Genomic DNA, 15689 nt, shown 5'->3' on the forward strand with positions numbered 1-15689 from the left:
TGTTTTCCACATTGTAAGAATCAGCGGGGGGTGGGAGGGAATGTTTAGTGATGACCACAGATAATGGCTTTGCTTCTGAGCCAAGCCTAAAAGTGTGGATCCCTAAATCTGTCCTCTGGCACAAGCCTCATGTTTCCTAGGTCAGCTCTAAATCTGTAGGGCTACTGTCCAGGCAAGATTGCTTAATTTGGACAAGCCATAGCCAAGATTTTTCTCATTTCACGATGGTTTCAGGTGCCCTAGAACTCCATTCAACTTCTCTCTTCAACTAATATTTCCAAAGTATGCTTTTTCTTCTTCTATGAGCCAGTTCACAAATGCACAGGCCTCACTTGATTTCTAAATAATTTGACTCACTGCAGCCGAGTCTGTGATCCATGTGCACTGAAAGGACTCGTGTCTGAAATAGCATAATGGTCCTGGGTATGGTGGGTTTTCCGTAATGACTCTTGTAGACACACACAGGCTATTGCTTGAGGCTGATGTGTAAGCCAGGGAGTTGTGGAACTAAACAGCCATGCAAAGCAACCCTTGTCACCAGTACTGAGTTCTTCATTCTGAGGCTGGCTTGTCATTATTATGGTTTGCCAGCAATTTAACCGCTTGCTTGTCTATGCTGGAATTGATTCCCTCTGCCTCCTTCTCATGTTCTGGAATACAGGTGCAGCCAACAGGGATCGTGACATAATCTTCAGTGTAAACATAGCGGCCACCGGTGCAGGACGTGGTTCGACGCAAGATGACAGTCGGCATAAAGACTGGAGTACTCCGAAAATGGAGATTTTCCTCACCGTAAACACCAGTAAGGCAACCTTTGCACAGGCAATATGCTTCAGGAATATATTTTGGATACCTTGTAGGATCATAGGAGATTCTGTGCCAAAGGGAAAAAAATCTAGACTCAGTATGTGCATTCCATCCCCAGCGCTTCCCACCACCAGCACCTCCTTCTCCCAAGTTCCTTTAACCCAGCTGGAAAAGATTATAGCAAAATGTTGACAGTTGCTTTGCATTATATAATGTTTTGTTACTATGCCAGGAAAAAAAACAGCTGCAGTTCTCACAGTCAAGCTGCTTATTTGAAAGCTGGAAAGAAAGGAAAGAAAAACACTGGACAGCTCCCTAAGCTGATCAACCGCTGAAATAGGTGCAAGTTCAGTTTCCTCGTTAAGGATGCATTTGGTTCACTTCTCACAACACTGTCCCCAGGCGTCTGGCAAGTGCACAGTCCTCTTCCTGGGATTCTTAGCTGCAGATTGCATGAAGTGGAGATGCAGAGGAAACAGCCTTCTGCTGTGTCACACACAAGCCCATCTAGCCCATTATGGCCAACACTGACAGGTAAGCAGCACCTCGCAGGGTTCTTTCCTAGCCCTACCTGCAGAGTCTGCAGACTGAGCCTGGAACTTTCCTCATGCAAAGGCAGGGCTGCACCTTTGAGCTGTGGCCACTCATTCCCCGGCTCTGCTCCTCCACACAAACTTTGCACTTGATTGTGGTAGTCACTTTTCCCCCCTGATCCTGACCATGGGCTTTACCAGCAACCCGAGATGATTTTTCCAGTCACTCCATGCAAAAAAAGAAAAGAATTGGCTAAGCCTAGCCTACCTCACAAGGTTGTTGCTGACAGGCTAAAATGGGTCTATGTACGTTGTCTTGGGTTCCTCACAAGGGGAAAAATGTCTGGATAGAAATGCAATGTTATTAACAATAATAATAAACCTGCTCTAGCTATCCCCCAGTTGTGGGTTGCAAAGTTTGTCTTCCTGTGTGTTCTCAACCGGCTCTCTCTTCCTCGTCTGGAGCATCAGGTACCACCATGACTAGCAACAGAATGTAGACCATATAACGCTGTGCTCCTTCCAAAATGTCTCCGAATTTCAACGTGGGATAGAACTTCTCCCAGATCAGAGGGACCATATTTACTGCATTTCCAGTGATCAAGATAATAAAAGTGGCCCTGAATATGTTTTTAGAAGGGCGAGCGTTAAATGTTTAAAATAAAATGAAAACAAATAACCCACAGGGATCACCTTTGTTCTTCATAATAAAGAATAAGAAAAATAAGAAAAGACCTAAAATGAAAGAATGGAACAGACTCCCTTAGGTTTTGGCCCTGCCATCTGATTCTACTAGAAGAAACAATAATCCAAAATTATTAAGGATATTTTTTACAGTCTGTATTTCTAAGCCTGCAATTCTATTCATGTTGAGACAGAAAAAAGTTCCAGGACTATGTAACATAGGAATGCATGTTAAATTGTGGCAGTAAGTTTATTTTGTTTGCTGACACATCTCTGTTCAGAGCTAAGCTAACATATAAAGGACCCTGTGCTAATTCTGAATGCTGCCACCATGGCGCTCTAAGCACATTAAAGCAAAAGATGCACTCCGTCTCACTGACCCAACTCTCGGTCCTGGCCAGATCAGGTGGACCTGATCTGGAACTTGAAATCAGCTACCATGCTTTATTGAATGTGTTCCTCTGTTTCCTGTGGGCTACCATTTATTTTTATTTTATTTTAAATTAAATACATTATTTTATGACTTCTGGCAGAAGAGAAAAAGAAGGGAATATATGTTCCATTCTTTCACTTTAGCGTCATATTGTTTACAAAAACAAAAATCTTAATTAAAAGAACTCAAAGTATTAAAAGCATCAAGTATATCACACCGTAAAACCCCATGTTCTTTCTCTCTGATAAGAATGAATAGCTTCTACACTTAGGAATTAGCAGCCTGTGCAAAGTAGCACACAAGTTTCAATAAAACAATTCCCCTTCTCCAAGTTTTCCATGTTGACTCTGTCTCAGAGGTTATGATGTGCCTTCAAGCATGGGTCCTTAGCTTGAGGGCCAGTTTCCATACTGAAGATGCCCTTGGGTAGAGCCAAAATAATAAAAAAGCAAGCATCTTTTAACTAAAGTGCAAGGCAACCATATTTAAGCTGAGCATCTTCAATTCCCACCAAGAAATCCACTTTCCTTATTCTTGCTTCTCCATTTGAGCATCCTTTTTCTATCATGATAAGTGCATATTTTGGAACACCCACTCCAAGCATGCAATTCCTCCACAGGCTAAATACACAGATTTTAGGAGGAAATTTGAATTTTCAGAGATACACACTTGTGCAAATGCACACTTTCAAATGTGAACACAAGCACAGAAAATTACAGACATTTCCTGAAAACTGCATTCCAGCTTGCACTGACATTCTGGTTTGCAAAGTGAACATATTTCCATTAATTGAAAACAGACACATCTGTATGATTTGTTATAAGGGCCAAAATTCTAATTCCCTAATTAGCCTGAGGTTCCTCACTCCTGCCTTAGGGGTCTCTTACCAAGGAAAATGCCTTCTGAAAGCAGGCACTTTTAGAAGACAGATGAGGAAAAAGGCAACATGGAAAACCCCAATTCATGGTTCATTGTGGTATCTCTTTTACAATATAAAAAGCACACCTTCTCCTTCCGAAGAGTCTGTCTTGTTTTTAAGATCATTTGGAGATGCCTGCTTTCAAGACTGCCTCCTTCAGAGGGCCAGTTGATGGGGACCCCAAGAGGGCCTTTCCAGTGCCTGCTCCCAGGTGCCTCTACCCACCCCCTCCGATATCCCTCTGCCGGCTGCTTTATTCAAGAAAGCTTTTGGCCTGTATTGGGTCAGTTGGGTTGGGCACCATTTTTAATCCCGAACTGTCATTGCATTTTAATGTATCGTGTTAACCAATGTTAGCGGTCTCGGTAAGCTACCTCCTCTGCCATTTTTAGTAGAAAGGTGGATGCAAATCAGATAAATGATTTCCATGTAAGTCAGTTTCTCTTGCTAGAGAATCCACGATCTTAAATGAGACCAGAGGGAATATGGAAGGCCTGTCTTGGCACCTTTGTAGCTGGATCTTAGTGCAGATTCTGTAGGCCCCATTGCAACTCGAGGGACCACTGGCTTTATCTGAAGGCAAATGCTACTGCACCGTTACTTGCTCTGAGAAAGCAAGAAAGAAAAGAGGCAGCTTCACCGATCCTTTTACTCACTCCCTGTAAGATTACAAGGAAAGCCCTGCTGGATCGGGCCAAATGCCTTCTCCTGGTCCAGCATTCTGCTCACACAGTGCCTACCCTATGCCTGTTGGAAGTCCATAACCAGGACAGGAGTGCAGCAGCACCCTCTTGCCCATGTTCCCCAGCAGCTAGGGAAAATGGCAGACAGGTCTCCAAAACTGGAGGGAACATATAGCCATCCTGGCTGGGGGGCCACCGAACCCCTTATTGTCCAGGAGACACGGGCAACTTAAGCAGATCAACAGAACAGACAGGCCCCCACGCGATCACCTCAAACAAGGGCCTGGCTGCCTTAGCTAGGAGGCAAAAGTTAATCTGGAAAGCAAAAGGCAGCACTGCAAAGTCTTAAGAAGGCAAAGCAGAACAACCCAAGAAGAATCTCTTACCAGAAGCATTCTGCTCAGAGAAAGGAAAGCAAGGCAAGAGAAAGGAGGGAGCTGTGCATTACTCAGTAGCTGTGATGATAGGAATGCCACAAACTTAAACCTGACTTGTTGTAGCAGTGTCTGGGGAAGATGCTCCCTGCCCACGACTCAGAATGGAACCAGTTCTGTGCCCCTTTCCTTAGGAGCCTCTCTTATCAAGTCAAGCAACAGGAACGGCAGATTGAGCAGAGGACTGTGGGTGACAAGAGCTGGAGGAAACAGCTTCTGATCTTTGTTCCAGCTGCTTTTTCTCTCCAGCTGAGATTTGATTTTTTTTAATCTCTGAAGGAGAAACGCAGGCCCAGGAGAGGATAATTTTGAGCAGATGAATACCTGGAAAGAAACATGTTAAAGATTTCTCCTTTCCCTGTCCCCCACCTTGTTCTGTCTCAATTCACCAATTGCTGGAAAAAGATGTCCAGGTATGTGTCATTCTGGCCTAGGGGCTTCGAAGGAGTGTTTGCCAGCTCACAGGCGATCGGTGTCTTTTTGTAAATGTCCAGGTGGGAAAAGTTCTTTTAAGTAAGTGAAGGATTCTGACAACATTTCCTTTTCCAGAAGCTGCTGCTGCTTGGAAACTCACAGATAAATACAGAATGGAAGAAATTAGGTGGAAGTCCACACCAAGCCCTCCCGGTCTGTGCATTGCAGGTCAGGCTTGGCATGGAGTTCCAGTCCTGCATGGACGGCTGCTCTGGAAGTGACCTCTGGCCTCATATGGAACACAAAACTGGATCCGCTTTTCTGCAGCTCATGTCCATTAGCAGAAAGAACGTTACTGAGAGAGCTCACTTTTGGACACTCAAGTCTCCCATCCTCTAGGTGCAGAAATTGCCCCCTTTAAACATCAATAACATGGGACTGTGTGAGCTGTCTGCTCACTCAGGGAACTGCTAGTTTAACTATGTGTCACTGTTCAGTTGCTGATCGGATTGATTCTTTCATGAATGCTATGCAACAGTTAAAGTGATAACCCTGATTCATGGACGCAATATAATATTGACAAACAATACCAGAAGAGGGAGAAACGGGGGTATGGAGCCCTAGGCCTGGGGGTTAAATCCAGCCTCCCCGGAACCCCAGTCTTACCCTTCAGGGCTCCCTCGATGGGCATGCCCCTTTCCTCATGATAATTTATCATTTGTTGTTTTTCCAGCATTTGAGCAATTTCTCCCCATTTAAGAGACTGAAAGGCCTCACTGAAGTCTTGTTACTGATTAAAACAGCTGCAAGAGAAAACAGACGGGCACTTTTGGCACGTTTGCATTCAGTCAGTCACTGCTGAAAGAAATGAATGACATGGCCCTGCAAAGCCGCCCCTTCTGACAGTGGCTGTGCGTCTTCTTTTAGAGAGGACCCTCCTCTGTCCGAAGGTGTTCTCCATTTAAGGGCTGTCCTGTTCAGGTCCAGTGTAAAGACAAAGAAATGTAAGGAGAGAAGGCAGCTGCCATTCAGCTGTTAGCAACTGGCCAGGCGGGCACACAGGTCACCTGGGAATGGCAGGAGGAGGGCACTATGTGACAAGGAGGGAAGATACTTTCCCTCTCTAGATAAAGTTTTTAGGAGACCCAATCAAAAGTTTTTTCTAGGAACTGGAGAATATCTTCTCTCTTATTGGTCACTTGGCTACAGTCTTGTCAACTATGAAACAGCATCACTTTTTAAATTAAAAGAGCTATTTCTAAATGTGTGTCTACACATGTAAATTAGAACATGCGTATTTTAATGCAAACTCCCTGTCATCTTTTCTTTCTTTCTGGCAATGCATAAGTGGCCACCCTAGTTTTGATCTGTAGCGCTTGATGATAACGACATCAGTTCCTTTCCTCAGCCTGCAGCAGTCCTCCTCCTGAGTCACGCAGAGAATAGTGAGAGGACTGTCCAAGGTTGGAAGGCACCAGTGTTCATTTGTCCCGAAGGATCAGCCGGTGAGTGGGGGTACTTCTGCAACCGATAAGGCACTACTCATCACAGGTGTCTGCTGCTTCTATAATGCAAGATTGTCCTTTGGGCTCATATCTCTGACACATCCCAAGGTGTGTACAGACAGCTTCATTTTGCAGCCTCAGCAAATCCAGTATTATCTTTCCAAAACCAGGCTCTGTTTCAATACATAAATTAATCACTAGACAAAACATGGACAATAAGCAAGGGGGATGCCAAGTTTTGGGTCTGTAAGGGATGTTTATTGTAATTTGCAGCTGGAAGACAAGAACTTCAATATGATGAGATTTTTGCTCTCAAATACTTCTTCTGAGGTAGTGGTTTTTAGAATTTCCAGTCCTGACAGCCTGCTGGCTTTGATAGGCCTGATTCATATAAATTTGAAACTTCGGTTCTAAACATGCACACCTGGAAATTAGTATTTTTGGCCAAATTCCAGCCAAGGTTAGTTGGAACTAAAAGCCAAGCTGCATGATGTTCACAATTATGTAATTCTTTTTCCAGATTCTAGAGAACCTGTGTCCCTTAAGATGCTGTTGGACTCCAGCTCTCTCCAGCCCCAGCAGATATACTTGATGTTCAAGGATGGGGGTAGCTGTGATCTATCAACATCTGGAGGTCCACAGGGGAGCCTTGCCTCTTAAGTGGAAGAATAGGCAGGCTAGGAGAGAACGTATGTCCTAAGCCTGCCGCCATCCATTTTTCCCATGGAAAGCAGCTTGAAGGAAGGGGGAAACAGGGAAAGAATTACAGGGAAGCAACTCTGATGCATCTGCTGCATCTCTTCAAGATTTCAGCCTCTACCCACTGTTGCTTTTCTGTTTATAAAAGTGTCTGGCGGGTGGGGAAGCAAAGGAATGGACAAACAAGTGAAGCACACATTTATCCAGATTTTCCAAATATCCATTTGGTATCAGTCTGTCTCTCTCTGTTTCCTGTTTTCATTTGCAATCTCTGTTTGCTTTGCACAAATGGAAAAATTGTACAAAAACAGGGGAAAATGTGTTACATGTGTGTATTTTCTAAAACTGGACATTCTTCTCAATATAATTCTTGCCTGCAAATCCACACTTGAGAATTTAGGGGCAACATTTCCTCCGGTAGTTCCACATTCAAGGTGGGGGTTTATGATCCATGAACATAAATGAAGTTCTTGCATATTCTTACACCAGATCACCAAGTTAAACTATACACCTCTATGTAACATAGAATTTAGTCCTTAGTTCTACTGAAATTAATGTGATTAAAGGTAATTGTGACTACCCTTACAGCAGGACTTACCTTAAGTAAATATGTTTAAAAACAGTTTTAGGTAGAAAGTATCTGGACCCTGAGCAAATTTCTGGACAGGGACAACAGGATGTGACCCAAAGAAAGACCCCCTTGATTCAGCAAGATTCCCATTCAAAGTGTGCTTTAAATTCCCTCCGCCAATGAAATCAGTAGGGTTTTAAAATGCTTTGTTTGGATCATGCCCAATATTCTGAGGTATTTAAGTCCCACTGAAATAAATTGTATGGTTAATGTTTTGCTTCTTTTTAGCCCGTGATTTGTTATGAAGGATATATTTATTGTATTTGTGTAATTTAAAAATAATTTGAAACACAAATGGAAAAACCTGTTGTTTTCCCCAAAATATACTTAAGTGATACAAAGTAGCCCTCTAGGTAGGACAGGCACCTTTGGATTGGAGTGACAGTATGTTCAAAATTGCCTAAGAAGTCATGAAACTGAGCTCCCTTTCAGATTCCTGAAATACACAAGCAGAGCTGCTAAATGCAAACAGGACGGAGTCCCCAGAGGCCGTATGGTTCCCGTTGCTATTGCTGTTAACAAAATTATACCTGATTCAATCCATAAATATTTTGTTGCTCAGTGTCAGAAGAAAATTAATCATGATTCAAGATGACTGCAGTCTGCACAAACTTCCCACAACTTGGACTCGGTTCAGGATGTCTGGAACTAGTCATTAAAAATACTTATTCTAGAAAAAGGAGGCAAAAGCAGCTGCTGCAATTTGGACACTGTCAAAAAGGGGCTGCAAAAATAACTGTGTTAAGAGCCGGAGAGTCAACTGCTGCAAAATGCTCGTGTCTCTCTCTTGAGAGACTCTAAGTAAGAAGAGAAGTCTTAAGCCAAATCTCCTAAATCCCGTAACACTTATAAAACTCTCTAATGCCTAAAGACCACACTGCATTGGATCTTCAAAAGCACATTGCACCTCCTAAAAACAATTCATTTCACTGCCTTGGGCTAAAGAAGGACTCTTCCCCCATGTTAACACACTAAACTTTGGGTTTCTTTTGGCGTTTGCTTTGTAGTTTGCTCAGTTACTTGAGCCACCCAGATTAGTTTAAGTAAACTGTTACCTACATCCAGGCTCCTCTTGCACTTTGACATTCCTCAAATTAAGGTTTGATAGGAAAGATAAAGAAAAAAATTAAAGCATTGTATCTAGTTTTCAATGTACTAGAGTACAGTAGACCCAGTGCAACTACTTAACTAATTTGTCCCATTGATTTTAATGGACCTATTCCAAGCATGAACAAAGGATGCAATCCAGTGCATGTTTAGACAAAGACAGTCCTACAACTCCCAGCAGTCCCCCCTAGGATTGTGCCCTAGATCTGAATCAGGGGATGCTGGTGGTTCTCCTCATCCTGCGCAGCTTTCATCCATGGTGCTGAACTCCACCTTCCCAAGAAGGTTGACCACCATGGCTAGCTCCTAGAAAGCTCCGAGTAAAAGCAGCAGTGAGTAAGATGTCCTGCTGCCATAGGAGTTACCAGCCTCTTCTAGTATGGCCCCATCCTAGAGCATGCAACCATGAGCATGTTTAATTAAGTTCCATAGGAACCAGTGGGACCACTGTTGGTGTGCGGGCTCATTATGGAAAGCTAGCTCATAAGGACACCTCTACAACATGTGGAAGGAGAATTGCTATCATAGGCAATGGATGGTTACGATGGCAGAGACATTTCCCATGTACGATTTGCCTTTTTAATAGTGTGATTATTTTGCACATCCCAATGTATATGTACAGATTTCTGTGGACTCCTTTGGTGGGAAGGCAGGATGGAAATTGTAATAAACAAAATTAAATGTTGAACATATGCGATGGTCAAACTCTTGGACTAGGACTCAGGAGATCCAGGGTCTATTCCCCACCCAGCCATGGAGGTCACTGGGTGTCTTTGGGCCAATCATGGCCATGCAAGAGAAAGAAAGCATGTGTATGAATGTAATGGACAATTAGTAATAATGCAGAAGATGCATCTTGCAATGCTTCTGGTGATCATTCCAACAGAAGAATGGCACTATGTGACTTCTAGTTTTTTCCCTGAGGATACCATTTACATCAGGATGCTATTTCAAGTTAACATCCTCCATGTATGTTCCTTGATGGAACATAAGCAGAGCAGGCCCGTATCATGTGCCATCTATGGATGCAGAGCTGGAGCCAAAGCAAACCGACTGTTGTAGTTCTGAGGGCCAAAAGTTGTAATGAGGCATATCCATAGCTACACATGCCCAGCACTAAGGCATGCAGCTCCTATGTTATGAGTCCAAAGGCTTATGTCAGAGCTGGCCTGTCACAACTAACCTCTATATGGATTTTAACAGATGACCTGGATAGCTTTTGTGAAATAGTCCAGTTGCTCAGGTTAGGAATCCAGCCACATGGACAGGAAGACTGTAAACATAGAGCGGTGATAAATGACAGTGTATCAAACTGAGGTTAAGTGTCCAGGGGGAAGCATTTAGGTCTGGATTGATTTACCATCATCATCATTAATAATCTGGAATCTAAACAGGTCAGGTTAATGACATCTGGAGATGATATCATAAAAGGAGCTGGCAAAGTAGTCAACCAGGAGACAGAGTTAACACAAAGGGGCCCACTCAAAAGGGAAACAAAAGCAAGCAGGCATCTGGGCACATGCAGTGGGACTAGTGAGAGCGCATGCAGTGGAACAGAACAAAATCTCTGTCAAATGGGCAGGGAGAAGAGACCAGGACCAGCTGGCATCTCAGGTGCCACATTGTTAGGCGAGGCTTTCCCAGCTATGCGATGAAGTGGAAGCAACCAAGCTCTGCTGTGAGCTCATGCATTCCTTTGGCCAAATGAAAAAAGAGCGGTCTTCTAAAAGGCAGCTCAAAACAGTTTAATCTTGTTTGCAGCATATCTTCTAGATTTTAACAACTGGACACCAATGTTTTGTTGTCTGCAGACTAAGTATGCTTTGGGTCTTTCAGCATTTGAAGAACCTCTACATAATACAAGCTTAGCACCTTTCCAGTAAAGACTATTTCTAAATGTATGGACTAAGTTTTAAACCTGAGAAAACATATCTTTTTATCTCAGGAGGTGCTCTTTTAAAAGCTAAATCAGGCAGTGGACAAGCCACAAAACCAATGTGTATGAGCGGCCATTAAAAAGACAATATTTGCATTTCCTGTGCAAGGTATGTGCCATAATATAAATGCTGCTATTCATTCACAATATTGTAACAAGAACACATCTTTTCAAAATTAAGAATGATGCCAGTTTGAATGTAGAAAGTTTGAACTCTGTTTTACCTCTTGCAATACACATACTTATATTATTTTAAAAAAACTTCCAAGATTTTAAAGTTGACCTAAAGATATGATTTACTTGAAATAAGTGTTGAGAAGAGAGGCAGATTCCCCATTACTTTCCTCTGTGTACTTAGAACACAGTCTGCTTTTTAACCTTAGGACTACTGATTTATTTAAATCTTACCTAAGCTGCCTTTCAGACTAGGGACCCCTACAAAGATGGTATATGACAATAAAAGTAATACAACTGATGTATTAATAAAACCAGCAAATAGTCTAAAAACAATGAATACCACTCTAAGATAATACCTACAACACAACTGCAGCTACAACACAGTGCAATAAAGCATAATTTAGAGGAAAGCTGCCATAAACAAGAAAGTTTCCAGGGCCTGAAAGCCTTAATGTTGGGGCTGGCCAACCCCAATGGCAATGCATTGCAGAGGTGGGGGGCGGGGGCACTGCAGAAAAGGCTCTATCTCTGGTACATGTTAGGTTAGCTATCAAGTTAGAGAAAGTGAGTCAGTGCTAATTCAGCTCTCCTAGTACTGTCCTAATGAAAAAGGGCAGTACCATGCAGACAATGTGCATGGACCTTCCCCCCTTTTTAGCTTAAGTGTTGATAGTTCAATGGTGGGCAACTTGTCAGCTTCTATAAGTTTTGGCCTACAACTCCCATCAGCCCATACATCAAAATATCTGGAGAGCCACAAACTGCCCATCCTTTCTGTACCACCTTTGTATTGCTGGACTGGTTTGACACAAGTTGTCTATGTGACTTTCTCATCCTTACTCCAAGCTACGGACCGACCTTGGGAGGAGAGAACACTCACAACACCTTGTTTTAACGTTTTAAAGTTCAGGTTACCTATAAGACCAAGGAGAGATGCTGTTGAGGTTGATAGGGAGCCGGTACTTCTTGTCCACAGGCGGCCTGCTTCCTGCTGGGCAACTTATATTGTGATCTTTTTCCAGAGGCTCCAGCTGCAGGGTATGATGGAAGGCACTGAGCATGCCGGCGGTGAGTCTTCCGTACAGCTGCTCCAGAAGCTCCTCAGGTCGATCGGCACAGGTTCGAGTCCGCACTGGACGCTTGCTTACCTTGACAGTCTCTAATCCAGGAAAAGGCAGCCCAGACAAAAAAAGCCAAGCTAGCATCCATACCTATAACAAACGGGAGAGAACGCGGTACGTGCAGTGTCTATTTCCATACAATTCAATGATACCTTACATGGGAGTAAGCCTCCTCAAATGTAATGGAACTTCCTTTTGAGTAGGCATGTATAGGATTGCAGTGAAAGGAATTTACTGCACAATCCTCCGTGTGCCTATTCAAAGGTAAGGGGTGCAGCATTATGGTGGCATTCCAGCACCATTTTCTCCATGTTTATGCAAATGTATGTATCATATGTTCGGCAGGCCTTACTCCCAGGCAGCTGGACATAAAAGTGCAGCCTTGCTGAGACATCTTGCTAGTGCTGAGCTATGTAAAGTCTGAGGTTAAAGAAAGTGGGCCTTTTTGTGGCGGTGTCCCAAGGGTGGAACACCTAAGCCAGAAAGATTTGTCTGTATTATGGCTTTTATTTAGCACCAAGTGGAGACTTTCTTTTTAATTTCTTCAAACATCTTCAAGATTATCAGCTCTCCATTGTTAGTATAACACTTTGTTGTTTCTGATCTCTGGCCAGTTACATTTTGTTTGATTTTTAGGGATCGTGTTGATTTTTTAAAAGTGCTTTTGAAACTTTATTGTTGACTACTGAGGCCATTGTTAATTGGGTGGCATAAAAATATGCAAATAAGTAATTATTTTGCTGTCCAAAAAAAGATGCTTTCACAATGGGAGTTGTGTCACTTGCACAGCCTTAGTTCCTAAATCCAAAGCTCCTTCAATAGGTATCCACTGGAGCTGTGCATTCTTTATATATTTAAAATATTTACATATTGCCCCTCATTTTAAAAAAAATGACTGCAGGTCTATTTAAAGCAGGGCTTTTTGTCATAGAATGCACCGAACTGCGTTCCCGCACCTTTTTTTAATGGATTTTACGAAGTGATTTTGAACGGAGTAGCAGATCAGCAGCAAACATCATTAACATAGTGCCTGCAGGCTGCTATTGTGTCTGTTATCTGCTATCTGATAGTGACAGATAGCTGCTTGGAGCGCTGCTCCCTGCTCTCGGCTTGGGATTGGTGTGTGTGCTTACTGCCGGCGGGGACGTAAGTTCCGGCACTTTTTTTTTTTTTTTTTTACAAAAAAAGCACTGATTTAAAGCAATGCAATTTAAAATACAGCCCAAAAAACCCACAAAGCACAAGGTTTAAAAACAGTAGATAAAAATGTACATTTACTTAGAAAGTAGAGCTCTGCATAATACGCCATAAAACAGCCTTTCCCAACCTAGCACCTTCCAGATCTGCTGCACTCCTTTCATCTCCAGCCATGCTGGCCACTGGCATTACTAACACTGACCTCCAGCTGAAGCGGAGAGGCGGAATGGAGTCAGTTGCCCATCTACCAAGTGATTGATTGGAGGTAATCACTGCAGAGGCGCTAAAAAGGGCAAGCGTATCAATTGCAATCAATGAGAACTACCCCACAGCAAATGCCGGCATGACCAGGTGCTTCCAAATGAGGAGATGACGGTGTCGTCACTTCCACACATTCATGGAATTTTACTGGTTTCCAGATGACAACACCTTCCCTTTCTAACGCTTCTAGTAAATAAGAAAAACACGAAGGCAGTTAATCTGCTTTTGATTTTATCACAGAATTAAGATCCATACACTATACAAAGTGTGTCCTTTCTTGCTTTTCCACCACTAGAATCTTTCCTGCACCAAGGTATTGATTGTACTCTTCTTCCCTACTCACTGTTTCCAGGCTTTTTTGGACGAAGTCGTGACCCTCCAGTTTTGTTTTCGAACAGCACCTTACACTATTTTGTTTTAGAACATGGGAAATGGGCTATCATTTCTGAAAGTGAAAGAACATGCTGTTTTCGCTTGTGTAGCTTCGCTGTTCTGCTATAACACAGTGCCACCTATACAAAATAGGAAACAAAACTCTCCGGTATAGCGCCTGTATCCCCTCTTGTGGAAAAGCCCAAGGAAGCACTGTGGAATAGCACAATTAAATAAAAACTAAACTAGAAGACTACATAAACTAACGGGCAATAAATCTGGCAACTAGGCACTGATAAAAAAAGGCTCTAGTTTCCATCTTTCCATTATTTTGGCAGAAAAATCCTTCCGTTTGCAATGCAAAATGTCCCGCAAAATGATCCAGGTCCCAAGCCAGGAAGACGGAGCTTTCTGGGCGAGATGAGTCCCGCGCATCCCCTGATGCAACCGGCAGCTTTTATACCAATTTAATAAACAAAACAATAAAAAAGCCCTGAAGGGCCTCCCGGAATAAACTCAGGCAGCGAAGACGCACTGCTTGCAATCACGGCGCTGCAGCACCGCAGACCCCGCACCGTCACGACCCACGGCAGCGCCCCCGGTCCCGCTCCCGCGGGCTTGCGCGTCCCAGCAGGAGCGCGGCCTTCCGCGCGCGTCTCCGTGCTAACGCGAGAGCATCGCTGCTCAGCGGAGCCCGGTCCACTTTCCGTCTGCGCCCAATGCAAACGCCAGCGCGAGTTCGCCGCCCCAGCCCGCAGGGCGCTCAAAACCCGTTTCCAAGTTGGACCCACGGCAAATATCCGCGCCACGGTTGAAAATAAATCCACCACGGAGTTGTAGCTAGTAAAGGTCCTACTCAGAGTAGGCCCACTGAGATGAACTTAAGCTAGCACTGGATACAACCCAAGATCGGATCCGGCGTGCCGCCGCGTTTCCCACTGTCGCGGGAAGTGGCGGAGACGCGCACGTGTCCGGGAGATCCGCGCCGGAAAGGAAAGCGCCGAGCCCGCCCGCAGGAGGCGAGCAGGAGAGGCGCTCGCCGCGCGGTGGGGTCGGAGAAGCGGCGCGCCTGGCCCAGCCCTGCCTCGCCATCCCCTCGCCCGGCCTTACCTCGGCGGGCTGCATTGCGGGGAAGCGCCGGGACGGAGAGCGAGCAGCGGAGGGGAAGCACCGGGCTCGTTGTGGAGCACTTGCTGTCCCCCTGGCCTCTCGCCGTAGGGGAGCGGGAGGAGAAGTTGGACGACTGCCCCGCTTCTCACAGCGTCGCCCCTGCCTGCCGGTGCCAGAATCATGTTCGACACTGGCCGAGGGGGCTGCTGCTCGGAGCATCTCCTTCGCTGCGGTGTGATTTCAGCCCGTGGGGTGGGGTGGGAAGAGACGCGAAGGCTCGTTCTGTGGAGAGATCTGGGGAGCAGGTAGTGGCTGGCCGTGCTGGTGAAAGGGAAAGGCTGGAGCGCGCTAGATTAGAGACTTCAGAATATACCCTAAAGTCAAGAAATTGCACGTGTTGTTGCGTCTCTTCTTGCTGGGCGGGGGAGGGTGAAATGTGGATCCTGGTGATTCCTACACGGAGATCCAAGATCTTTCAGATCCAGGACCAATGCAGGTTACATCCTTGCCTGCACGCTACATTGTAAAAATCACAGAGCCAGCGCGTGGTGCCAACAACACGGTGCAGTTTAATGTAGATCCTATCCAGAAGTCAGGTTTTCATGACTTTTCTTGGAATAAGCCTCCTATCCCAACACAAAAACACAGACTTAACCCCTATCTCCA

At 44.4% G+C, this 15689-nt stretch overlaps 1 protein-coding gene across 2 annotated transcripts; it reads right to left on the minus strand.

Annotated features, from left to right (window-relative positions):
- Positions 1-367: 367 nt before the first annotated feature.
- Positions 368-15302, minus strand: IL17D (interleukin 17D). Of its 2 annotated transcripts, none has more exons than XM_044442479.1 (3): positions 15024-15302; positions 11878-12173; positions 368-874 (listed from the first exon to the last, which is right to left on the minus strand). In XM_044442479.1, the coding sequence occupies exons 1-3, from the start codon at positions 15240-15242 to the stop codon at positions 553-555; spliced, it is 837 nt and encodes a 278-aa protein (XP_044298414.1). In that variant the 5' UTR covers positions 15243-15302; the 3' UTR covers positions 368-552. The 2 variants fall into 2 exon arrangements, with proteins under 2 accessions (XP_044298414.1, XP_044298415.1); XM_044442480.1 differs by lacking the exon at positions 15024-15302 and adding an exon at positions 13483-13522.
- Positions 15303-15689: the final 387 nt, after the last annotated feature.

This window comes from Varanus komodoensis, unplaced genomic scaffold, assembly GCF_004798865.1.
Source record: "Varanus komodoensis strain SLA01 unplaced genomic scaffold, ASM479886v1 scaffold4, whole genome shotgun sequence".
NCBI classification, from domain to species: Eukaryota; Metazoa; Chordata; class Lepidosauria; order Squamata; family Varanidae; genus Varanus; species Varanus komodoensis.